Here is a 27,107-nt window from a genome sequence, read left to right as displayed (position 1 = left end):
TTTTATCTTAACCAAAGAACCACACTGACGCTGTGGCAGAGAGATCCTGTCCTGACAAGTTAGGGGGTTTGATTTGTATATAACTATATATACGTATCTTCCATTCTGAAAATCTCTTTTTCCAGTACTTGGAATGTCATTTGGGAACATGGTAACTGCAGTTGTCGAGAAAATAAAGCATGCAAAACTTGGCATACAAAGGTCCAGGGTGGTCCACCAAATGTTAACACATTAACAGTTATGATTGGATGTGGTTAGTGAAACAGTCTATTTGTTATCATCATTCGGTCGACCAAAGTCAGATATTTGTTAATCTTGAAGATTATTCTTTGGGGATTTGTCGTGACGTGTTCAATGTGATCATTTTTGCCTTTGCAACTGATTTGCCAGGACTGCGATTAATTGCAGTTCAAAGCAGTTCAACTTTCTTCTAGCACTGCATACTAATGGGTGTGATGGATTCTCTGGTTCAAGCACTGTGTCTTTCTCTTCAAATTAATCTGTGAAGTGGAATAATTTCTGCATGTCCCTTGCCTTTCTTGTCTCAAATAAAGCCTGAAGCATCCCAGTCACACTCTTCATCTCAGCAAATAGTAACGCAGCATGCATCTTTTTTATTCCATTGATAGATGACTTGTAATCACCGCCCTCAAAACACCATCAACTGTTTTCCCCCAAGAACCAGGAAGATCTTTCTATGTTGTGATGTATGGAGCTAAAAATTAATGCTAATACCAACCGAGTATGTATGTCGTCAAATCCTGGACTCTTTCCCATGCTGCCCTGTCATCTTCCACATTTGCACTACTTTTCGAGAGAAAAATGAGATTGTCTTGTCCATCAAAAACCTCTTGCCGTGCTGGCAAGAAACGTATGTGAGGTGTCGCCGTTAGCTGAGTTGAGCACTGGCGGCATATTATAACACCACTGCTGCCGATTAAAAATGCGCAAAGAGGAAGATAATTGTACCGAGCTGTGGATGAACTGCATCGCCGTGGGAATCGCTGCAGCGAGTAGCTTGTTAAGACAAAGCTCAACCTCTGTCAAAAGCTGGCGCCCGTGGTGAGCCATTACAACAGGCAAATGGCACAGAGAGATTGCCCGCTTTGCCCTTATCTCAGAGTTGTATTAGACAGCCCGTGCATTAGCTTGATATTAACAGGTACGGCGGTAGTGAACAAAAGCGATAAGGCTCCGACGGGTGCTGCACAGGCGATAATGGTTCCGCATGATTGTCTCTCACTGTGCGTTGTCGTCCCACGACTGTCTCAGACCATCGTTTCCTATCCATGATAGTGTGGTACTGCCTGCCGTCACAATTATTTATTTATGTTTACAGTCGATCAGAGAGGTTATAGTACTTATCAATGAAGAGCTATTTCCTGTCATGCTTAAGTTTGCTTTATCTCCATAATTTTGCGTCAATGTTTTCATTTTCAAAAGGGAACTTGTAGACCTGTGTAATCCACTTGCATCACCTTGTTCACCTTAAGCATCCCGTGTCTTATCAGACAAGCTGGCGACATTCCAAATCTCTGCTTCCAATAATCTTTCCTGTTGGTCAAAAGAGTTTTGCCTCCTTGGTCCCAGGTTGGGTGAACTCTCGGTACCACCAAGCAAATGGGCTTCGTGCTTCTATTCGAAAATGATAGATGCACGGATGTTCGTGTCGTTGAAGCTTATCCAGGCTTCTTTATTGGATTTCAGCGATGCCATCGAAGGAATATTGAAAGAAATGTCCTGCTGCATTGATTTTGTCTCCAGCGTTGTGCTTCACGCCACTAGACCCTCAAAATGTGACAAAGATCGAGAAAATTTTCGCGACGCAACCGAGGCCTTGATCCTTGCCGGGGCCCTTACGTTTGCCTCTCTTCTGGCAGCGCTGCCATGACCGCTTTGCACCTTGGCTCTCAGAAAGCGCGAAAGCAGGCCACGTCTGCACCCATCAAGGGTGACGTTGATGTTGCCATCCAGAATCGGCACGTTGTTACTCTAACAACGTAACGAGAGACGACGGCTCAAACTCGTGCCGGGAGTAGGGGATGGATAATGAGCTGCTCTGCACAGCCGCTGTGCGAGGGATTTCATTACCAGGAGCTCGCTGGCAATTGTTCTGTGTTTGGTTTCATATCACGGGAGGGTTGGGTGAGCCAGGGCTCTGGTGCATTAGGCGGGCATTAGGGTCGGATTACCCGAAGGGAGCTAGGCCGTGCGCTTAACCCCGCTGCATATACCTTCTTTATTCGTTTTGTTTTTCTTTGCTGCTGCATTGGGGTTTGTGGGTCTGTGAGCATCTTGGGGATCTGTGACCTCCCAAGGTTGCTATCTGCGCAAGGTTTTGCTTACCTGCAGGATTGGCTTTGAGGCCACTGTTGTGAAGGAATGTAATTCATTAGCAGTGTTTGGCATTCTGAAGAATACATTTTGGTTGGTACTGTCCGTAATGGATAAATACCTTGTCTGTTTTTTTTTTTTTTGTACACAAAATCTATGGCCATGTTTGAGCGATGACGTGGAGGGTAAAATGGCAACCTGTCCATCCCAACCCTCTTTTATGCCACGGGGTTGAAAATTTTCGGCTTTTCACAAAAGAAAAAAAATTGCGCTGCTCTCTCTTGCCATCTCTCTCACTACTTTCTCTGGCTCTCCTTGAGGGCCTCACTTTCTCATTCAATGATCATTTTTCAGACTGGTGTTTTGTCTGTCTGCTCTTTGTTTCCTGGTTGTATTCCCTCCCTTTGACTGTCTACTATTTTCCCACCCCACCGTCCTTGCTTAATCAACCAGGCGAAAGCAAGTAGGATCAAAGTGGTACTGCTCAGTGCAGGGATTAGCTGGATGAGCTCTCTGCAGGCTTGTGGTGGGAGAGGGTGAAGAGGGGGCGAAGTGCTGCTCTAAAGGGAGGGTAGGGTGTTTCTGGGGGGGCAGAGGAGAGTGAGGGTTTTGCGCTTGCAACATGAGGTCATGGAGGTCATCGGCCTGGTGTGGGTGGGCGTTGAAAATGAGGTAGGGGATTATTGATGAAAAAGAGGAAGGTTGCTTGGAATGTTCGAGTGAAATGGTATGATTGATAGAGGAAAGTTGGGATTTGAAATGCATAACCAACCATTTGTGGGTCTTCGTTTTTCTGCCCCAAATCGCCACTTGTGTTGGAGTTTTGTTGAAGCTGAACATTGTGCACTCGTGCTTGCCCCTGAGTGATGGTTTCAATTCTAGCATAAGAAGTGTGGTGGACTTTCTCATCATTGGGGGTTGGTTTCTCTGCAACCTCCCCCCTACGGCCCCCCACTTCCCTTCACTCGCTTGTGCATCTCCCGGACAGTTATTAGCTGAATAAACATATTAATTTTAGTTAGAAATTCATAATTGGCTATTTGGAAAACGTACACTGAAGACTGCTCGTCATTGTTTGCTTCGTTCTCTCATCAGAACCATTTGACATTCTTTTCATGTTTTGATGCTTTCTGGTTGAAAAGAAAATCTGTTCTGCTGTTCATCCCCTTGCGTCAAGTACGCTAATATATTTTGTATCGCTAATGACATAAAACTTCAGGATGATTATTATTAAAGACTGACGTGGCTACAAAACGTCCTCAACCTCTGTGGGAGGGAAGAAAAAAAAACCCGTTGTGAGCAACAAAGAGCAAATCTGAAGAGTAGTGTTGGCACTACCTCGTAACCTCCTTGTTTATGGAAACACAAGATGCTCCCATCCAATTAATTGCCTTTTTCCTCGTTTTCTCACAAATGCTCACTCCTTGCGAGCTGAATAGTGCAAGTGCGATTGCGCCCTCTTCCGGTCTGCAGGATCACACTCCTGGAAGATTGTTTGCATTGCCTGAGAATGATTGTGTTGTGGCCTGTCCTGTCTGCATTTTTAGTTGTTATAGCTCTTCCACAAATGTTGCATAAATAAATTAATATATTTCCTAGATTATTCAGTAATTTTCACACATTTGAACTTGGCATTATGCAAAAAGATAACATTTTGAACCTTTTGTTTATTTACTCTGTCCCTGCACTCCCTAATCTACCTTCTTTCTTTCATCTTTGCCACCTCCTTTTCCTTAGGAGTCTGACCCTGAGAAGCTGTTCCAGACAACGATTTGCAATCGAGGTGGGTTTTTGAGTGACAGTGCCTCCGTTTTGAACCAAATATATAATAATAATAATAAGAAGAAGAAGAAGAAGAAGAAGAATCCTTTTGTCAGACACAAAGTCCATAGAGCAATCCTCACTGACTGTACAGTATTAGTATCACACAAAAATGAGGTTAGTCCACCTCTATATAAGTGATGAGACACAAAGGCCAACAACAATGAATGATTTCACGAGTATTTTGTCAATGAGAATGACACGGTTTCTAAAGTTACACACTGACTTCATGAGCAATTCTTGAAAAGACATTACCTTATGATTTACAAAAGTCTGGGAAGCATGATGCTAGCTCGTAAGGCCCAACAACCATCGAAAGGCAATGTTATAGCAGACAGTGATTTTACGCATGGATGATTGAACAAAATTGCTCCACAAAGTTGAACAATGCAGGTTGCAACATGAGGATTTAAACAAATGACAATTAGCTCATGTCACTGATTGACTTTATGACTTAATCAAAAATATCCAAGTTGATATCACCGTGGAATTGCACAAGTTCTGAATACAGGTCTCTTTCGCACAATTTTGCAGTTGTTTGACTGGATAATCACTTGGTCTCGGCCAGACTAGATCAGTAGAAGGTCCATTTGAAAATGGTCTACGGGGAATATTCCTCCCCCCCACACCTCCCCCAACCCCCTCATTTCCTCATGAAAAATGCCTCTTTCGAGAATCTAGACTGGTCACCAGGCAGATGCTCTTCGTAACTGGATTTTGGGGTCTTTGTAGGGACACCAGCCACCAGTGGCATAAATTCAACCAGCTACCGTAATTTCTGCATCAAAGGCAGAGGGGGTAATGGCTTGGCTCGGAACCCGCTGTGATGCAAAGCAGCACTGTCTCTGCTGGCATGCTTAATTACTCTGCTAATTTAATCTTAACGAGCCTTGAACAATTAATTGGCAGTTGCGTTGTAAATAATTACCACAGATTGCGTTGATCAAAGGCGTTCGGCCACATGTAGGCAGTGAGGGATGAGATGGCACCGAGCGGCCTTGACGCTCGGCCGGGGCTAATTGCTGTGTCATCGGCAAACCACGGTGGCCGGTCGGCTCACACCAGCACCATCAGGCATCGCATCGCATCCCCTGCCCGCGTGGTTCCTCGCCATGTCCACCCGGCCAGACTTGCGAGGGTGGCACCGCTAAAATGCCGCACATTTATTTAATTAATGTTTCGCCTGTTTTTGTTTTCAACCAAAGCCACGAACTTTCCAGTGATGGTTTCCATTTGGGACTTGAAAGGGTCTTTTGAAGCGGCGGCTGAGATGACTTGGTCGGAATAATTATTTGCAGCTGAGATTCCTCGTTTCTTAAAACAAATTTGTGCCAAGCGGCTTTGCTGTGGTACAACAAGAGCGTTTATTTTTATTAAATTAGCGTGATTTTCTTATACCTGCATAAAATCAGTCTTGCGCAAATATACAACTCGAAATTGCAATACCACGAGTGGGTTGTGTCATGAAAAGGAAAATAAAACCGTGGGCTTTTTGACTGGTCACAAAGGCATCTGGTGTTTAGATTTCGTAACCGTGTTCCCTTCCGTAGTGTTTGATTCGCAGCTCTGGCCCGTACATGGTTTATTTTTAAAGACCATTTTGCAATGTTATGCTCGATAGCACGTGCATATGGGGTGGTAGGGTGGGAAGTGATGGCGCGGGGGAGGGCGGGGTTCACTAATTTTATATTTTCATCACAGTGAAACCGACACTAACAAAATGCACCGAAAGATGGTTTGTAAGGTAATGATTTGTGTGGTAATGGGTAATGCTCGAATTGCATCTTACCAATGGACATACTTTTGGCCAATATTCTCTCATTTTTCAAGAATTTAAATATCCATGAAAATTGAAACCAAATGTCTCTTCTGTTCCAGCGTTTTCCCATCCCTCGATCCCAAACCAATAATGGAGAACATCAAATTGTTTTAATATTCGTGCCTGTCATGACTGTCGTTCCGCCAAGATATGTGGCTTTGGCTTCTTTCTCAAGTAACCTTACCAGTTTGTTACTGAGGCACCGTTACCATTTCCTTCCATCGAGGCTAACTAGAATGTTTCAAAGTTAGAGGTGAAAGTTTTAGATTGTTTATACATTTAGATTAGTTAATATGTACAGGGAAGAGAATAAACGCAAGAACAGGCGTCTGACACTTAACTGTCCTTCATTGTGGATCGTTCTTTAAAATCTTCAGTATTGTTGCAGAATATGTACAGCGCAGACATTATTGAAAATGCAGCATAGATGAAGACTGCTCAGCTTGTGGGCCTCGCTGTTTCCACAAAAGATGCTGAAATGCTGCAGTTATGATAAAGCTTCAGCTTTACTTGTAGAGCCAGTCTTTTTACCTGCTTACCTTTTTCTTAATTACCTCATTGCCCATTTTTTTTTCAATTGAAGGTTGATAAAGGTATGCTAACCCTCACGGTAAGCAAAGTAATGCTGACGTTTCGGGCGCGAGTGCTTCTTAAGAACAACGGAGGGTTAACGCCCTAAATGTCAGTGGTACTTGGCTTCTCACAACGGTTAGCATCCCTTTGTCAACCCTCAGTTAATAAAACCCATCGTTTGAATTGTCTGCCGATGCACAGCGACACTAGCCTTTGCAAAGTCGAGCATTCCCACGTCATTCCTAGGTTGTTGCGGTTGCTTTTTACACGCCTGCCCTGCCATCCACAACGTGAGAGCCTTTCGGTCCAATGCGTGCACTCACAGCAAAGTGCACTGGCCTGGGATCAAACGCTCCCTAATCGGCCTTGTCTGATACGCGGTGGTCTGGCGTGTGCGTGGCTCTCTGCCGCTTGGCGCGTGGGCGGCCGACATCCAGACGCCCCGGCACCGGAACCACAAACTGGAGAGCAGAATACCTTGGCCCCAAAAACCTCAGGCTTTTGTTGTAGCCAGGGGATCGTTTTGATTCAAAGCAGAGAAAACCTGGAAGTGCTTTTAACTGTTTATATGCATGCCATGCACGTAGATTTAGGAGATCAAATGCAGCGCATCAGCAAGTTCTCTTATTTATTTATTTTTGATAATTGCACCTTTAAGATGGGAGAGTAAAAAAAAAAAAAAAAAAGGCTTTTTGTCCAGTGCACTCGTGATATACATATATATATATATATATATATTGTGGCCTTTGTAGGCTTTGTGGCGGGCAAAATCCCATAAAATAAAAAACACACACACACACAATGTCGTGTTTAGGCATCGAACAAATAACGTTTGTGCGATATAGCCGACTTCGGTGTTTGGGTTGAGTGACAAGGACAAGCGTTTCAGCTGCTGGAGAAGCGGGAGAGTGCCGTAATAAATTGCCAAATGAAAGGACAAAAGGGGAGGCATTAGGGCCACTTTAGTGGCAGCTTCCCACCTTGCTCCCTGGTGATGCTGCCCTTTGGTGTGTGCCGTTAGGAGGCCAGGACTAGTGAGGCGTGGAACAGTGCAACTCGCCGTCACGGGCTCAGCAAATGCGAATTGACGTGGTATAAAATTGGTTGTGGGATCACTTTGTTAGCCTCCGTGGTGAAGGCGGAGGCAAAGCAGCGTGCCGAGGAGCATATCCGAGTGCTGGCAGGAAAAGGATCGCAGGCAGTAATGAAAGTGGACAGGCAAAATAAAGAGCTGTCATTTCTGTTCTTAAATTGGGGGTTTAGGCTTGGTTAACCTCCAAATAAGCAAATGGACCTCAGGCTATTCAACCGACACTTTTGGCCAGGCTTTTCGGAAAGGTGCACCTCGTATCATTTGTGGTGAACTGCAAATACGGTTCAGAAGCAGTCAGACATCCACACATTTTGGTATGTAAGGAACTCGTATTGGATTGTTTGGTGCTGACAAATAGGTTGGGAAGGAGTGTTGGGGGAGGAGTGGGGGAGGGACGTATAGGGAACAGCGGTACAGCATTTCTGGCTCCTAGCCACTCCGCCTGAATTCCAGATGAGAACAAGAGCACGAGGAGAATCGATTCCATGTGTGCTCGCCATTCGATCATCTATCTCGCTGCTGCGCCATAGAAGGAAATTGCTGGCAACAGGAATGGGAATCGAAGGGCAAAAGGGGCCTTCTCCATTTTGCGCATTGCACCCACACTTCGAATAGGAACGGACACGAAGCTCCTTCGCCTCAAAAGGATACATTGATGTGGAAGCAGGGAATTGTGTCTGGATAGGATTGAAACACGGAGGTGTATGTCACAACAGCGTCACTATGGGTGATGTGACCCACTTGGTATTCCCGCAGCAGCCAAATAGAAAGGTAACGGGTGCCTTATGTGAGTGTTGCAGCCCATTGGGGAGGATTTTGTTGGCCACAGGGCATGCAGAGCGTTGTGGTTTGGTCAGGACATAAATTATTGACGCTTGTGTGTGTTCAGGATAGGGAGGCCATCACCGTAGAATTGCTTAATGTGAAAGCATCTGTCACATGCTTCTCAACGACTAACTAAATCACTGGATTTTGTGAATAATACAAGTGTTTCGCTTGTACACATATGACCAATGTTCTTACTTTATGATATATCCTGTCCATTTTCATGGCAATGTTAGGGGGATGTTGATGGATGGTTGAGTTGCTTGGAGTGAGAGTGTATTTAGATTGCTCTCTTCCTAACCTGTTGGCCTTTGAGAAACCGAACAACATCTTACTGCCTGTCTCGTGATGGCAGGAAAAATGATCAAATGCATACAGAATTTGTCTTGCCACACTTATTTTAAAATGTGTGACAACTGGTTTTTTGTCAAAGTAATAATAAGCATTTTGGAATATTGTGTTTGTTGCTTTGAAATAAATGTAACTTTTTTTAAATTATTGGATGCTTTCATTTTAGATGGCCGTGTCAACGGTGGGCCGGTGATAGCCGGCGAGAGTGAAAAGTCACTGGTTGTGCAACGTCCACCCATATCTGGCTTAGAGAGGAGTCAGGAGCAGAGCAAGGAGGCCTGCGTGCTTGTCACACCTTTGCCCACACAGAAGCAGGAACCGACTACCAAGGCTGTGCCTATAGCCCCAACACAACCCCCACCTCCACCACTCACTCCGGTAAATCCATTCATTTTTCCCTAGAACTTGCTTTTATTGCCCTCGCCTGAGGAGAGGGTATTGCATTTGAGTCTGTCTGTCTGTTTGTTTGTCCACACAGAATAAATATGATTTTCTCTGCAACCGTTGATCCGATTGACAATAAATTTTCACCATAGGTGCAACACCACCTGTAGAATTTTTTAATGATAATTATGATGTCATCGGTCACGTGGTTTGGCCGCCATCTTGAAAAAGCCGAATTTTTTTTACCTCTATGTCCCCAAAAGCACTGCATAGAAAAAATTTGCTTATTGTAAAGAACTCTCCTTGTGGAATAACATATGTTAATGATGATGTCATAGGTGCCTCCATTATGACATCATAATTTGACAAGTACAAAACTTCATCTGATCAAGATGAAATTTCTTGAGCATCATCTAGGGATAAATTGTTGGAGAAAAAAAATAATAATGACGTCATCGATCACGTGGTTCGGTCGCCATCTTTGTTTTAACACAAAAGCCTTAAAACCCACTGAAAACACATCCTGGCGACTGTCTACTATCTCTGATTGCTGTTTCTAGTTATTATTGTTATTTTAAAAGAAATTTTGTATGCATGATCGAGGCTCTCTCAAGTGAGAGTAAACCGACAATCAAGAGGAGGGGGTGAAGGACACATGGGGGTGAACAAGCTGAATGAAACACAGCAAGAAGAGGAATGGGAAAGTGGGGATGAAACATAGTGAACAAACCAACTGACAACTATCAAATGAAAATAGGTGATGGGTGAGGGGAAATGTCAATAACCTGGAAAAGTGGAGTACTTGGGATTGTGGTCATTTGGGCTAGAAGAGATCATGAGTATGGATGGTGGCTGACCTGAAATAGTGGAGAACAGAAGCCCTGGAGGGAAGTATGGCACTGAACAGACTGGAGATGTTGGTTCCACTGGAGGTGAGCAGTGAGCCTCGATTTTGGCAGTTTTACAATAAGATGGTTACTGACAGACCATCTGCGCCTTGCTGAAACCTGGGAGGGACAGAGCCAAGAGAGGGCAGAGGGTTCAAGACCAAAAAAGAGGCGGTAGAATACAGAGGCCACCAACCTGTCTGAGATGTGAGGAATAAGGGTAGCCGCATCCTCTCGTTACTTAAGCATCACAAGAAGATTGTCAGCGAAAGCTTAGTTGAAGCAGTTTGTGATAATTGTTCAGTGTGTGGCGGTTGACTATCACTGCCAACTAGTTTTTCAGGTGCGTCAGCAACAATTGTTAATAAAGCATGTCTCAATTTCAGTTGCGTCGGTTTCTACAGCGTGAAGCCGAGCTAGGTGTGAGGCAGGAGCACCAGCCCAGAGGGGAGAGCAGTACTCCATCAAGCTGCAGATGAAAGCTTTATAAGTGGTGGGTGGCGCTCGGTAGAGCCAAGGACGGACTTTGTACGACGGAGGATACCCAGTTGGCGACTAGCTTTGGAGGCCAGCTTGGAAATGTGTTTTTCCTGGGAAAGATAATGGCAGAAAGAGCAAGGCAGATGCCAGACTGTATCGAAAGCTCGAGATGTCCAGAGATGGCCCTGATCTCGTCTGATATTGAGGGCCTCCATAAATTGTCGGGAGAGTAGAATAGAAACAGCATGTCCAAGGTAGAATGACCAGCTCTGAAACCAAATTGATGATCTGTGATGAAGCTGATGGAGAAAAGGAATGATTATATGTCAATGCGTGATGGATTTCATGACCTTACTGATGATTGCAAGTAAGCGAATTGGTCTACAGTTAAGAGGATCTGTTTATGCTCCTTTTTCTGTAATACTGTGGTGTTGGCTGATTTCCAAGGAGATGAAAGATCACCTGTGGTAAATGACAGGGTGAAAAGGGCAGAAAGAAGAAGTGCAGCATCAGGCTAGCAGATTTTTAGGACACACGAGCTGATGCCATCCGGCCCAGTTGCAGAGTCATAGTCGAAGGTTGCCAGAAACTTTAACACCTTCTCAGGTGCAAAAGACACAGAATTCAGGAGCAGTTGAGAACGACGAGGAAGGGTGGGTACAGAAAGAGAGGGGTTAGAGACACAAGATTTTAAAGCAAACACAGAATTGAGGTATTCGGCCTTCTCACGAGCAGAGTCGACTGTGGTTCAATTTGAAGTGAGGGAAGGTATGGAAGTGGGGCATACACAAGAGACCGACTTGACAAGGTGTCACCAGGTTTTAGAGGAGGGAGAAAAGTTTGAAAGTTCATTCTTGAGATGGGACAGATGTTGTTTTCTGGCTCTCCTCAGAGTGGACGCACACTTATGGGCTTTGTGGAATGATCTTTGCTTTTCCTTTGGTTGGATTTGCTTTCCAGGAGGAGAATGCAAGTTGTTTTAAATAAAGCAACCTCACCACATGATTCAGAGTACCAAGAGCAGGAGGATGGGTAAGATAACTGGAGACGAGATGGGATGAATATGTGCGTAGGAGAGAGCAGGTTCCTATGGATGAAGTTTCCCGGGCTTTACCCACAGCCGCCTCTTTCTCCTGACACGTCGTTGGCAATGCACTAGCACTGCCAAAGCAGCAATGCTCAGAGCTTTCACCGTTCTCATCATCTCCCTGCATTTCTTCATCGCCGTTTTGTTTAACGAAAAATCGTGTCATCGACAGTGGTATAGTTTGCGGCAGTCTCTGACAAAACAAGATTGTACAAGGGATTCGTCACCGACAATCTTGTTTCATCGCGTCGGCTCGTGTGCGGTGGCATTTATTGGCCTAGACACTCAGCTTTGTTGTGGGAGATTCCAATGATTTTGAGGGCCTTGCTTTTCATGCCATCAAGAAGGGAAAGGTATAAAACAGGGACGCCAGCCCAAACGGGAAAGCAATACTCCATCAAGCTGTGAATGAAGGCCTTGGAGGTTGTCAAAAGTTCAGATTTCCAAAGGAAAAACCTTGCACGACGAAGGATGTCTAGGCGGAAGCTGGCTTTGGAAGCTATCTCGGAAATATGCTGTGCCCCAGAAAGAACTTATTTTTCCCTTCTCTCCTCTTTTCACACCTGAGTACTTTTTAATTGGTTTCTTTTTTTCCTTACTAGTAACAGATTAACTTGTTTTGTGTATTGTAACACTTTATCTTTGACACATTTGCCCTGCACTTGTTGAGCAAACTTTCTGCATCCTAAAGCCAACTAAAAAGCATCTGTAAATACAAAGCCCGTCTGCGTCCATATGTATTCAGACGTCGTCTTCTTCTTCCGTATGCTCAAAATAACAAAAACAGTCTAAAAAAAAAAATACAAAATTAAAATTGATGACTTTATGCAGCTTTGATCTTTGAGCTTTAGATTTAAAAAAAATACAGCTTCTGGTTTTTGATTGGTGAACCAATTCTGTGACCCAATATGTAAGTTCTTAAAATTTCAGGTCAATCTCATGAAAATTGGTGATTTTGTGTGATGCTGACCTTTGACCTTTTGACCAAATTATTAATTTGCATTCTCTGTATCTATCTATAATTCCAGCAATCTCTGTGTGTATGTTTGTATGTTTGTATGTTTGTATGTTTGTATGTATGTTTGTCTGTGACCGCTGTTTCTCGACAACTACCGGTCCGATATACTTGAAACTTGCCAGGTATATTGCTGGGGACCCGAGGATGTGCCTTTTCAAGGTTTGAAATTAATCGGACAAGCAGTTACCGAGCTATGTCCAAAAAACGATTCAACCAATCAGAGAGCAGCGAGCTATCACGTGTGCCGAACGTGGCGAACAGACTCTGCCTCGGACGGCACATTTGAGAGCGTATTCATTAATTTCACGTTTGCAAACTATGTTGGCGCTATGTTGGCGTTAAACTATGTTTTAAAACTAATAAAAACTAATTTGCGATTCATCGTAACTGCGATATACGACCTTCCGGAGCTCCCGTGAGAGCGTGCGCCATTACGGATAGTAATTCAATTAAAAACATAAAAACATTGTCCCAATTCAGTCAGAGCGAAGGGCGTTGTTTTAAGCGAAGAGCGTTATATTTTTCCCCTTAAATTCAGTCGCCGGACGGTGAAAGCTTTTTTTTGGGGGCAGCTACTGGCAGCGACGTACGGCCAATCACAGGACACGTTGTTGTGTCGACGTGCCGTGTTGTTTTCCCTCGCGGTTTGGAATGTTTTTCCTTTTCATTTCTTTTCTCTTCCTTACGGAAGTACGGGCATTTCCTTAAATTTGCGATTCTTTCGCTTTCCTGCGCGTTTGGGCACGCTATGGCGATTTCTTTACCAAACTCCGAAGCCGTTCGCTTTGGACCAAACCATTTCATGTAAATAGAGGGGGGGGATTGTCACCGTACTCGCAAGCCGTTCGCTTTGGACCAAACCATTTCATGTAAATAGAGGGGGGGGATATAATTTTAGATATAGATATAGTACGGGCATGCCCTAGTTATCATAATACAGCTTTGGTGAAAATTTGATGACAAAACTCAAATGGTAAAAAAAAGTTGTTGCCCGGACACATGGACAGACAGACGCACAGAAGTGATTACAAGACCCCAGCAGCGGACGGGATAATAAACCATTCAGTCTGCCTTTTGATTAAACGTAATCGAGCCAGAACTCTGTCAGCTCATTCTGCAGTCACATTGGGGTCACACCACAGTTAGGGATGGTGTTTTGGAAAAACAAAATATTCACTGTACTAGAAGTGATGGTGCCGTTGTTATTTCCTTTCTCTGCATTTAATCTCATCTGATTCCAATGTTGTCTGACGGGATGGTGCGGAGGCAGCACACTTAACTTTGCACTGTCTAATCTGGGTTTGATGCTCCGCCCAAAACTATATACTGCCAGCTTGGTGCTTCGAGTGTTGCGTCACAAAGTGTGTCATCCTTTGGAGGTCGCTAAGCCAGATGTCCCGTTTGTTAGCATTAGTTGGGTAGATGATAAACACCCCCTCGCTGTCTTTTGCGAGGAGTAGGTGAGTTATCGCAGGTACCCCAAACAAATTCATGCCACCTTCTGTTTAACGTCAGGCATGGCCAGCCAATTCGTGAAAGACTTAAACTAAAAACTTTTCCTGGTCATTCCCACAAAAAGGTGAGACTAATTTTAGGCCCGATAAAGGATCCTATTTAGAATAAAGTAGAGAGATATTCTTTTGCTGTGATTGATTCTCCCTTTATCTTCCCACCATCTCTTTCAGGTTTTTCCAGTTGTGCCACCACCTTTGCCGCCACCCGCAGCCCAGGCTCCAAGCAGCACCACACCCCAGCCCAGGCCACGCTCACGGCCACCTAGTACTCCACAGCTGCAGCTCCCTCACCCACAACGGCCTCAGCAGGCATCGAGCAGTGGGCTTAGTGGAGTAAATTCCAAGAGGTTGGTCTGTTCATGGAATTTTGTCTCTTACGACTACAAGAAAACTCCACAATTTGAATAACGATTGTGCAACTTTTAAAGAATAATTTAAAGATTTGAAGCTTTAATTTAATTATTCGAATATAATTAATCATTGTTTTCTTTTTTGCCTTTACCACCCTCACCCTTTTACAGTGGACGAAGCAGCACTCCTTTCAAATTCCTTACATCGCCAGTGCAGCACCACACACATCGTACCCCCACACCAACACACACCCCAACACCTTCATCGCTGTCTGTAGCCTTCCCAACTTACTCGTGCCTCCCTCCTGGATACACGACCTCACCTCAGCGACACCAACCGCTCCCAGGCAGTGGCGAATACTTGCACCCATACCCTACCCCACCTCTCCGCCACCCTCACGCGCCGCATCCAGCGGCGGCAGCCATGTTTGCCCCCCCTCCGGCTCCTTTGCCACCGCCGGCCGCTTTGCCATCACCTGCCCTCTCAGTACCAGGACATCCCACGCAATCATCCTACTCCCCAGGTATGTTTTTCATCAAATCATCTCTCCACATTTTCTACTAGGTCAAATGCCTCATTGGTTATCTGGTTATTCTCTTTCACTTCTCCTGATGAATTTTGTAATTTCCACCACCGGGATCTGTGTTCCTCCCCGACTTGGCCTGTCTGTCCCTCTTGGTTTGCCTGTTTGCGTGCCCACCCATCTAGGCTTGGCTGTCTACTTTTACCCCTGGGTCTGCCTGTCTTTGTCTGTGCTCTTTTTGGCATTGGTCATGTGCGTGTTATTATGCGTAATTATCTGCCTCATCCCAAAGTTCACAATAATTCTAAATTCAAGATCCCATCCACTCTCTCTCATCCACCTAGATATGTAGTTGGATGCACCCCCTCCAAACTTCCTCCCTGCATCCACTCTCTCCTCCACTCATATGGCCCCAACGCACCTTGTTTACCCTTTCTGAAAAATGTTAAAACATGAGGGAAAACGGTTTGTGTAAAATAAATCATATTTTTATTCCATTTTCTTCTCTCCAAAAATTAAATTCCAACAACCAAAACTCTTGTTTGCCCTTCCATCACTCACCTTGCTCCACTCCCCACTTCATTTCTCCTCCTTGTTGGCAACCACAAGTCTAAACTACCTGTTCTCGATGTTTTTTGTCCTAACTATTTTTTTTCTCGCGTTAACCAGAAGCTCAGTTCTTGCACACTCATTTTTCGCTCTTCTTTTTTATTATGACTTTCTTTTTTTTGGATGGATGGATTTCTTCATCTTCCCTTTTTCCCAAAATGGATATGCTTCAAGTTGCTTGGAGGGGAGCTGGTGTGGGAGGAGAGATGGAAGAGAGGAAGGAGAAAAGGAGGAAATACCAATTGGAATGATAAGTGAGGCTTTATGGAGGAAGAAAGAAAACTAGATGGAGAGAGCATTGAAAATAAATTAAAATGGGGGTAAAAAAAGATTGGCAACCCAAATTTAAGAAGCACAGAGCCGGCAGCGTGTTGTGGTTTGGCGTAACGGCTGCACGTCTGTTTTGTCTTCAGATGCCAGCCTGCAGCTAGCATTTCTCCAGCCTATCGTGTACTACCAGAGGCAGCTGGAGACTGTGATTGGCTATTACCCTCCTCCAGCTCCTCCTCCTCCTCCTCCTCCTCCTCCAACTCTGCCTCCTCCTCCTCCTCCTCCTCCTGCTCCTCCACCAATCACGCCACACCTGCATCCTTCCCAGCTGTCTTTGAGCTGCTCCCACCGGGAGCGCAAGGTGAATGCACAACCCTCCGCTTCTTACCAAGTCTGTCTACCCTCCCTCCTATCCTTGTCCTACCTCTCCCTGTTTTTCCCCTTCTCTCCAAATTCCTACCTCCCCTGCCCCTCTTTCCCCACCATATTCCCCTCCCCCTCCCCTCCCCCAAACTCTTCCCAATCTCTCTCCTACAGACGCAGAGCTCTTGAGACGGGAGCTAAACAGCCGTTTTCTGGCCACACAGGGGGGCAACGGTGTCCCCGTGGCCTCTGGGGAGCGGCCGGGCCAGGGTCCCCCGTACTTCCGCACGGAATTCCACCAGCACCAGCACACGCATCAGCACACGCACCAGCACACCTTCACGCCGTACCCTGGGGCCCTGGCACCACCACAGCCGCCCGCCACCTCACCCGCCAGCCTACTGTCCGGAAACCCCATGCCCCCACCCCCGCATATCCCGACCCTGGTGTGTTCTAAGAGATGCTGTCAAAGGGAGGGATTTTCCGGTAGTATTGGGTGCAGGAAGGTTTTTTTGGCGGCCAGTTGCGATGCTTTAGTTGTCTGTGCAGTTGACATTACAGATCACATTTGTCTCTCGTTTTAATTATACCAATGTTGGTTGTAAATGTTTTTTTCACTTGGTGTATTGTCATGTTTTTTTCCAAGTTGCCACTGCTAGTATGAGCGGGTAAATTCCTGTAAATGTCGGCAAATACATACACACATCGGATTTCGTTGTGACTGACCTTTGCTAGCCTGCCATGCTATATGGGCATGTTTGTGCCCCCCACCCCTAGAGCCTAGTTTTGAATGTGCGTTTGTGTCTGTCTGGTTGCAGTTCGACAAGTACCAGGCGAAGTTGGACAACTCCTTCTATCGGCCTTCTGGCGTAAGTTTTTTTCAGCTGTTTCCTGGCGAGGGATGAAGGTTGGAGAGGATAGTGTGGATGTGCAAAACATGAGGTGGTGTGGGTAAATGGTTTGGAGATTAGCATGTTAACGTTTTGAAGTTGTACTCAAAACAATTATTGGTTTTAAGTGAAATAAAAGAAAAATATTTAAACACAGGGAAATAAATACCTGTCTGATCATGGGCGAATTCTTCACTTCCCACTGTTGTGTCAAATAAAGATGCACCGCCAAGTGTGAGCAACTTCACCAACTTCAATATATGTACGAGCATGGCTCGCCTCACCACGCGTTGCTACAGAGCAACAGGCTTGTTTTAGCTGAGGATAATGACTGTATTTGAGTTGCTGTGTTATCATGATTTACACCAATCACAATACAAACATTTATTTTGCACAAATTTATTTGTAGTGTATGTGATATTACATTTTTATAAACAATTTAGGTTGAAGATTTAAGTAAAAAAATAATAAATTCAAAAAGGAACCCTCAGCACATACATACGGGAGGGGAAGATGCAGCCTGGAGATTTGGGACGATTTCACAAAAGTTTGAGCAAGTAGTTCAGCGACGTGACAGACACTGCACAGATATATGTAGAGTATATTAAGTACTTCACCTCACCACCACATAATTAAAAACACCTCACCACCACGAAATTAAAAACACCTCACCACCACGTAATTAAAAACCCCTCACCACCGCAAAATTAAAAACACCTCACCATCACGTAATTTAAAACACCTCACCACCACGTAATTAAAAACACCTCACCACCACGTAATTCAAAACACCTCACCACCACGTAATTCAAAACACCTCACCACCACGTAATTAAAAACACCTCACCACCACGTAATTAAAAACACCTCACCACCACATAATTCAAAACACCTCACCACCACGTAATTCAAAACACCTCACCACCATGTAATTCAAAACTAGTGTGTGTGTGTATATATGAATGAATATGAATGAATGATCGTTTTAAGGCCATTTTCCCCGCTAGAGCGGGGGTTAGCCTTGCGGGCCCCATGACAATCATGGTTCCCTGTTTGAGGCAATGTTTTTATGGCCGGATGCCCTTCCTGACGCCAACCCTTAGTCGCCTCCTACGATGTGCAGGGATACAGTGTACCTATTCTAAACCGGGGTACACACCGAGTGTGTGTGTGTGTGTGTGTGTGTGTGTGTGTGTGTGTGTGTGTGTGTGTGTGTGTGTGTGTGTGTGTGTGTGTGTGTGTGTGTGTGTGTGTGTGTGTGTGTGTGTGTGTGTGTGTGTATGTATGTATGTATGTATATATATATATATATATATATATATATATATATACATATATATATATATATACATACATACACACACACACACACACACACACACACACACACACACACACACACACACACACACACACACACACACACATACACTAGCGAGGTTGCTGAATATTAAAAAAAAAAATTACAATTTCTGCCGATGACTCAGCTTTTTATCCAATGTATATTTGTTGTTGATCTTCTTTTTCAGTATTTCCCACCGTATCCATCAAACATCTCTACCATCCCACCGATATATCCTCCCCCACACTTTGGCTCAGTGCAAGGTGCCTTTCAACCCAAGGTGCGTTGCTACTGTTTTTGCTGATTATGCTGTGTGGGAGATACCACAACTCCATATGCTTCTCCCTCCACTTCTTTCTCCATTCTTTGCTTCGTTCACCCCGACCCCTTTTTGTCACCCTATCCATGGCGATGTTTCTTTGCACCCTCCCTGCCCCCCCCTCCCCCCTTCTAGCTCTTTCTTTAATCCCCTACCTCCCCTACCCACCCACTGCCTGTTTGCTCCCACCATCCCTCTTTGCTTTCCTTCCTCAACCCTGACACTATTCTTAACTACCCCCCATGCACCAAATCTCCCAGGTTGCTCTCATGTTTGTAATTCGCTTCCCATAACGTCTGAATGGCCACCTCCTACCATGTATACTTTGGCCTCATCACCCCTCTCCTTTTCTCCTCACAGTCGGCTAACCCTATTGACGTGGGCATAAACAGAACGCCGACTATGCCTGCGCACAGCTTGCTTCCCAAAGACCCGAGGGTAAGCGCCCGCCATCTCTCATTTATTTCCTCCCGTCTGCCTTACTTTCACCCATTTTTCTGTTGCTGACAACCTTTTAATAATTATCATTCAGGCTTGCCAGACTTCAGCAATTTGCAACATTCCTGCTTTATTAACTCAAGAAAGTCTTCTTTATTGAAAATGACCCCCTTTCCACTGCCAAGATTTCTGCCCCCCTTCCCCGACTCTTGCCGCTGTTGCCATGACAATAACTTTTAGTTTTGGTGTCTGGTGTTCTACCTGAAGGCAGGTTCATTGCTGCCAAAGCAGCCTCGTGGCAATTTAACATTGTGTGGTTTGCCTTTGCCTTCCCATGGTAGTGAGGGCAGGAATTTGTAATTTGTTCAGTGTGTTAGCAATAACCCTCCTACTTTGTGAAGGACACCATGTGATCTTTAACATCCACCAACTAATTCTAGCAAACGGGACATCCGGCTCAACGTCCCTCCGAGGGACGGCACACAACCTCGTGCCTGCAAAGCACCAATCCGATAGTGTATAGCCGGGTCGGGAATCAACTCCTGATGAGACAGCTCTGACATAAAATACGCTCTCGGCTAACCCTATTGTTGGACTCTCGTGTTTGGAGTGTTGGGGGTTTGGTTCTATATGAAGTATATATTTGTTTATTTTTGTTTGTGTGCGCACACATAAAATGTAATGAATTTACGGTTTCTCTTCAGTTCTCACTGGCATCTGATTGTAGAAAGGGGATTTTAAGCAAATTTTTGATTTTTTGCTTTTTATCACCCCCACCATATTTTCCCACCCTACAGCTGACTGATCCATTCAGACAAGCCTTGAAGGTACCACTAGTTCTAATTGTCGGCATGAATCTGAGAAAACTTGTTTTCAATCCTGTGAATGAGGCGTGACCCACTGGGGGGTGGCTAATTGTGTGTAATTAAGATTTGGCAACGAGGGAAATCATGTGGTTATCTGTTTCATTTCGATTATCCGGTCGCATTGAAGGTGTTTAATTACGCACGTTAACGGTGCGAATGATGGCGTTGGCCTCATCGTCATCATCGGCCAGCTCTTGACTTGACAGCTCTTTGGGCCTACTATGTGGCCGCCCACTTCCTCCTTCCTCCCCTCCCTCCATCCTCCTCACCACAGAAACCTGGCAAGTGGTGTGCAGCTCACGTGCACATTGCATGGCTCATATATCACCAGCAGCAGAAGGCTAAGGTGAGCAGGTGCTTCTGTATTGTAACTGTTGCTTGTATTGCAATTCATCGGAGTGTGATCTCATCCTGAATTCACCCTACATTCTTTTAACTAGTGCAGAGTACCCGCCCTGTGGGCGACCCGACCGTACGGGTGATCTTGTTCCAAGCATGCAACACGTTTTTCTGCCATCGGATATTTTCTGCTGACACAACTGCTTTGACTTGGATTTCTTGCTCTTGCTGATTTCTGTTCAACCTAGGTGTTCTTGGTTTTTGAGGCATCTCAATTTTCCAGAAAAAAACAACAACATCAAACGTCACCCTAGCTAACAATACCTACAACCACCCCACAGCCCCCTTTTTCCCCTCCCCTCCACCATCCCCTCACAATCAGGCATCAGCCCCACACCCCTTCCCCACACTCCACTTCCCCCCACAATCCCCCTTCAACCGTCACCCTAGCTAACAATACCCATGACTGCCCCACACCTCTCACCCCACTCCACCACCCCTCGCAATCCCCTATCAACCATCACCCTAGCTAACAATACCCACGACCCCATCCCCCCTCCCCCCCCACCCCCCGCCCACCCCCCCCACCCACCATCCCCTCACAATCCCCCATCAACCTAGCTAACAATACCCCACGACATCCCCTCCACACTTCATCATCCCCAATCAGTATCAGAATCCGAACTCACAATGCGCCGTTTCTCTATGTACCGTCGCTAGCAGGATCATGGTGAGTTCGCAATGTGACCGTCGGCCGGTAGGATCACGGTGAGTTTGCAATGTGACGTCACTGGCAATCTCAAAAATAGACATTCTAGAGGTGTTTTTCGGCACTTTGTGATTGGCAAATTAAAAAAAAAAATCCTTCAAATTAGACCGTGATTAATGATTGCCAATGGTTTTTCAGAAGAAGACAAATTGCATTTGGGTTCTGCTTGAAGGGTATTTTTGGGTCTTCAGGATCTTTTCATTCTTTTTGGTCTTGGTGGTCTTTTGGGTTTTCAGGCTCTTTTCAATCTTTGGGGTCTTTTTGGTTTTTGGGGTCTTTTCATTCTTTGGGGTCTTTTCATTACATTATTTGGAGTTTTTTGGGTCTTTAAGGATATTTTGGGTTTTTTCAGTCTTTGGGGTATTTTCGGTCCTTTGGTCTTTGGGGTCTTTAAGGGTCTTCAGGGTATTTTGGGTCTTTGGGTCTTTTTGACCTTTTGGGTTTTAAGGGTCTTCAGGGTCTTTTTGTCTTTTGGGTCTTCAATGATCTTTGGGATATTTTGGGTCTTCTGGGTCTTTAAGTGTCTCTGGAGTAGTTTGGGTCTTTAAGGGTCTTTCGAGTTTTTTGGGTCTTCAGGGTCTTTTGGGTTATCTGGGTGTTTTGGGTCTGCGGGGTATTTGAGGGTCTTCGGGATATTTGGGGTTTTCAGTGTATTTTGCTTCTCTTTGGTCTTCGAGGCATTTAAGGGTCTTCGGTGTCTTTTGGGTCTTTGGAGTTGTTAAGGGTCTTTGGAATATTTTCAGTCTTTGGGGTCTTTTCGGTCTTCGGGGTATTTTGGGTCATCATGGTCTTTTGGGTATTTGGGGTCTTTTAGGTCTTTGCTTTTTTTTTTAGGTCTTTGGGGTATTTGGGGTCTTTAAGGTTCTTTGGGGTCTTTTGGGTCTTCAGGTTATTTTAGTTATCTTGGGTCTTTGGGGTCTTTAAAGGTCTTTGGGGTCTTCGGGGTATTTTGGATATTTAAGCGTCTTTGGAGTATTTTGGGTATTTTCGGATTTCGGGGTCTTTTGGTTCTCTTGGGTCTTGAAGGTATTAAAGGGCCTTCAGGTTATTTTGGGTCTTTGGGGTTGTTAAGGGTCTTTGGAATATTTTCAGTCTTTGGAGTCTTTTAGGTCTTTGGGGTCTTCAGGGTATTTTGGGGTATTTAGAGTCATTGGGGTATTTAGGGTATTCAGGGTATTTTGGGTCTTTGGGGTATTTTGGTTCTCTTGGGTCTTCGGGGTTGTTAAGGGTCTTTTCAATCTTTTCGGTCTTTGGGGTATTTTGGGTCTTTGGGGTCCATTGGGTCTTTTCAATCTTTTCGGTCTTTGGGGTCCATTTGGTTCTTCAGGGTCTTTTCAGTCTTTGGGATCTTTTGGTTCCACTCGGTCCTTTGGGGCCTCGGGGTCTTTTGGGGGTATTTAGAGTCCTTGAGGGTATTTAGGATCCTCAGGGTCTTTTGGGTCATCTGGGTCTTCTCGGTCTCATAGGTCCTCGGGGTGTTGAGGGGGGGGGGGGGGGGTTGTGTGGAGGGTCTTTTGGGTCCTCTGGGTACTTTAGGTTAAGTATTTAGGTTACATTTGTGGGTGGAGTCAGGTCAGCTGTCCAACCAATGGGTGAAGAGCGGATATACATACATACAAACAATTGCTCCATTATATATAGATTGATTGTAAGATATTGACCTCCACCGGTTCAACTGAGCCCTAAGATCTTCATGTAGTTGTTGCCAATTGGATATGATATCACTTAGGAATCAACTGTGAGATTTGTATTTTTATTTTTTGGAAAACCCCTTCTTTTGTGCCCGGAGAAATCGTCCACATTCGTTTTAAGTCTGCACTGCTTTCCTGTGATTAAATTGATGGCAGTTGCAGTGTCCTTGGTGTATACTCCAGCAAAGCTGCCTGGAGTTAGCAGCCTCACTTTCCTCTCTGGCCATTTGACGGGAATGATTTGCAGATGGCGAAGGAAAGCAAGTAGAGTCGTGATCACTTGCAATGCACGAAACGCACAGACGTGGTACCAAATTCCCTAGGCAGACTACACTGGGCATTTGAAACAAAGTTGCGTTTGAAACCGGAAACCTCGAGTTAGCGGGTTAAGGGTGCACTGGATATGATCCTACGTTGTGAGCTGCGTAACTAAAAGCATTAGAACTTAAAAAAAAAAATCCTTCCTTGTTCATGGCACATTTCCCCGATGCTCCTCATGGGAGGCTGAGTAATTCAATTCTGTCTCTACTTTCCTCCTTCCTTCGCCCCCCTCCCTCCTTCATGCCCCCCACCCTCTCATTTTTCCACACCATGATTTCTGACTCCCCAGGCTCTACAAGCAGACCAGCACAAACTAGAACTCAGCCTTAAGCCAGATCTGTTGGGAGCCAGGCCAGGGCTCCACAGCCTTTTTCCTGGTTACCCTCACCCTGGAGACCTGGCCAGGCCTGGGGCCTTATTTTCAGCAGCAGGTAAGCACTCTACGGTCTATTCATTACTTTCTTTACTTTTTTTGTCTGGCACGAGGATTTAAGCCTATAGTGGAATACAGACTTCTGCCTGTGCCTTAGTTTAACCACATGAAGATCCGCTTTGTCTCAGCTGTATCCAATGAGATGTGTTTTCCTTGCTTCAATGCAGCTCTGCCATGATCCCAGCATGACAGCACATTGGCTGCCAGTGTTGACTGGTAGAGGCAGGATGCAGCTGCATCTTATTCTTGCTGTTCTTTAAGAAAAAATGTGTTGTAAAGTTTTATTTATTACCTCCTTTCATTATGATGTATCTTCATTCATCTTGTAGGAGGTCCAGCCGTATCTCCGTTTGGTGTCCCTCCACATCATCCTGGCAGTTTCCTCAGCCCGTCGGCGCACCTGGGTGGGTGTTTCGTCGTGTACGCAGCAGACGCTCACTTTCAGACAAATACCTCTTGAGCCCTGCTCCCTCAAGGCCTCCGACCTTTTGCTCTTTTCGGCATGGGTTCTCACCGGACCATGCTGAAGTGAGGGCTCGGGCTTGGGATTCGACATGGTGGTTAGCTCATTCTGCCGTCATCTCTCTGCCCGCCTGCCTGCAGTTGACCCGTTCAGCCGGCCAGGGGGCTTTGGGGGTCTCAGCAGCCTTGGAAACGGCGCCTTCGGTGGCCTAGGGAACCCTGCTTTGGGTTGGTTTGCCATTCTGTCTTTCTGTGCATGCTTTCCTTCTCAATCTTACACAAAGCTATAATGCTTCTTCTTCAACCCTCCTCCCCTACTGCCTTGCTTGCGTGGTGCTCCGCCAGTGCTGTTTGTCTTGCTAAGCACGTTTATTTATGCTTACTAATCCTTCCATTCCTCGCGCACACACACTTGTTTGCACACGGCCGTGCATTTGGCTGGGCTTTTCCCCTGCATGTAATTCTCTTTTTTCCTTCGAACAGGACACATGAAACTTTGAAATGTACATTGATTAGAGGTAAAAGTGTCGTGAAAGTGAATGAGGGTATGCTGCTTGATGACGGTGCCTGGGGAGGCCTTACATTTCTATTTTGGATAGGGTTGTGGGGCCGGTAATCTACACCTTCAAAGGGGGCACCACGGTTTGATTTTCTAAAACACGTCGTCCACAAGGAATACACAAGTGTGCTCGAATAATCTGAGATAAATTTATCCGGTTCATGTGAAACATCCCTTTTGAAGATCGCACTTTTGTAAGGTGGTGATGTCGGATCGGAGGAGCAAACAAGAGTAAGATGGTACACTGCGCCCATGATGTTGCTTTGCCTTGTTTACAAGAGGCAATTTTGTTTTATGAATTTTTTTTTTATCAACGAATGAATTTTATACATGAATGAACGAATGAATTAATTTTTATGAATGAATTATGAATTTTTCGTTTATGAATTTTATGAGGAATTTTTGAAAGTTGAACATTTTGTTTTCTGCTTGAATACCACTTCTGCTTCTGCAAGAGGCAATTTTATTTTATGAATTTTTTTTTATCAACGAATGAATTTTATACATGAATGAACGAATGAATTAATTTTTATGAATGAATTATGAATTTTTCGTTTATGAATTTTATGAGGAATTTTTGAAAGTTGAACATTTTGTTTTCTGCTTGAATACCACTTCTGCTTCTGCAAGAGGCAATTTTATTTTATGAATTTTTTTTTATCAACGAATGAATTTTATACATGAATGAACGAATGAATTAATTTTTATGAATGAATTATGAATTTTACGAGGAATTTTTGAAAGTCGAACATTTTGTTTTCTGCTTGAATACCACTTCTGCTTTCTTGATGCACAATGTATGTACGTACTACCGATATCACGCTGCTTATTTATATTTAAAAATCTCCGTACCATGTCATCGCTATACCTTTGTATCCGATGTGTTTTTGTTCAATTCATGATAACCGCACACATGCCGTAGGTATCGCTGAACCGAGTACAACGTGCCATATTTCATCGTATGCTGGCATACTTTTGTTTTGTTTCGACGGGTTATGAATATCGCTGTGATCACAGGTATACGTGTGCATGATGTTGAACTGATGTTTGATTTGGGGATGTCAGGTCCTATTTGTAATGCTTTCGTCGCAGACAATCGCTTGTAGCTGTAGTTTACTTACAAAAAGGAAGTTATGCCACAAGCAATGCTGTCATGGTGCGTAAGCTTCATTATCACTTCGTTGTGCCCGCTTGGTTTGGAAAAAATTGTAGATGAGGAAAATTGCCCTTCACTCTTCCTCCACGCAGGACTATTTGATGATAATGCATTGCACTGTGCTCGGCTTCCACCGACAAAGTTGATCCACAGTGAACACGATGGCTCGTGGTTGTGTGGAAAGTGAGGCTGTTGTAAAGATTTGTGCTCTCACGGAGGTTAAAAGAAGTTTTAATCTCACGTTGCTGCAAAACTAACTCTAAACCCTCACGATTTGCATCTTGTATCTTTGCAGCCTCCAGCAGTGCGCTCTTCGGAGGAGCTAAGGACATAACGGGCTATCCTGGGCTAGGTAATCCTCATGAGCCTTGGAACCGGTTACATCGCACACCGCCGTCGTTTCCGACACCGCCTCCCTGGTCCAAGCAGGCGGAAATTGACCGAAACGTTCAAGCCGACCGAGAGACCGACAGGGGAGGACAGGAACGGGAGCGCGGCCACTCCGGCAATCACGAGCGAGAGCGCGGCCACTCCGGCAATCACGAGCGAGAGCGCACTCACTCGACCAATCACGAACGAGAACGCGGCCACTCCACCAATCACGACAGAGAACGAAGTCACTTGAGCAATTCCGAACGAGAGAAAGAACGGGAGCGCATGCAGTCCAATCACGAACGGGAGCGCAGCCTCAGCAGGGAACATTGCGCCGTGGGCCAGGCTAGAGCCGAGACTCATGGGCCCGCAGAGAAAGACCGTGTGCACTCGACGGGTCACGAAGATCGAATAACTACAGCCAATGGAGAGAGGGAGCGCGGAACACTAACGAACCACGAACGGGACCGAGGCCTGGTTTCAGGGTTTGAAAAGGAGCGCCTCAATTGTTCAGCTACGTTGGAGCGCGGAACATCATTGGGTCTTGCCAGAGCTGATTCGGACCGGCGAGACTGCAGCCATGGAAAGGAAGACAAAGACAGGAATAGGTAATGTGCACAAGACAGACTTTGCGTTCTTTGTTTGTGTCGTCTCCTTTTTATCCAATTTTCCTTGAAGCAAATAAGCACGTTTATTTCAAATCAGTGCTTTGAGTTATTGCCACGTGCGCAGGGCATACTTGCGATACTTGGTAAGTACTTCATGCATGTTGCAGTTTACCTGTGGTTCTTCTTTTTCAGGAAAGTAGACAAACAAATGGTTGGGTACAAAATGTATACAGCCTGTCC

The 27,107-nt window shown here is 45.0% G+C and overlaps 1 protein-coding gene across 7 annotated transcripts in view; it reads left to right on the top strand.

Annotated features, from left to right (window-relative positions):
- Nucleotides 1–27,107, top strand: part of LOC137439946 (autism susceptibility gene 2 protein homolog) — a 537,082-nt gene that overhangs the window by 438,133 nt on the left and 71,842 nt on the right. For 5 of the 7 annotated variants that reach the window (XM_068136223.2, XM_068136220.2, XM_068136222.2 and 2 more), the window contains 14 exons: nucleotides 4,072–4,117; nucleotides 8,983–9,194; nucleotides 14,358–14,533; nucleotides 14,708–15,060; nucleotides 16,477–16,748; nucleotides 17,121–17,171; nucleotides 18,722–18,814; nucleotides 19,214–19,291; nucleotides 20,089–20,118; nucleotides 20,432–20,503; nucleotides 23,567–23,708; nucleotides 24,040–24,114; nucleotides 24,314–24,400; nucleotides 26,183–26,867. In XM_068136223.2, the coding sequence (XP_067992324.2) occupies nucleotides 4,072–4,117; nucleotides 8,983–9,194; nucleotides 14,358–14,533; nucleotides 14,708–15,060; nucleotides 16,477–16,748; nucleotides 17,121–17,171; nucleotides 18,722–18,814; nucleotides 19,214–19,291; nucleotides 20,089–20,118; nucleotides 20,432–20,503; nucleotides 23,567–23,708; nucleotides 24,040–24,114; nucleotides 24,314–24,400; nucleotides 26,183–26,867 (2,372 nt within the window). Of the gene's footprint in view, nucleotides 1–4,071; nucleotides 4,118–8,982; nucleotides 9,195–14,357; nucleotides 14,534–14,707; nucleotides 15,061–16,082; nucleotides 16,301–16,476; nucleotides 16,749–17,120; nucleotides 17,172–18,721; nucleotides 18,815–19,213; nucleotides 19,292–20,088; nucleotides 20,119–20,431; nucleotides 20,504–23,566; nucleotides 23,709–24,039; nucleotides 24,115–24,313; nucleotides 24,401–26,182; nucleotides 26,868–27,107 lie in introns of all 7 variants that reach the window. The other 2 variants (XM_068136219.2, XM_068136221.2) reach the window with 2 other exon arrangements.

The sequence above is a fragment of the Myxine glutinosa genome, chromosome 14 (assembly GCF_964187855.1).
Source record: "Myxine glutinosa chromosome 14, kmMyxGlut1.1, whole genome shotgun sequence".
Taxonomy (NCBI): Eukaryota; Metazoa; Chordata; class Myxini; order Myxiniformes; family Myxinidae; genus Myxine; species Myxine glutinosa.
This window is presented reverse-complemented; position numbering and strand designations above follow the sequence as displayed.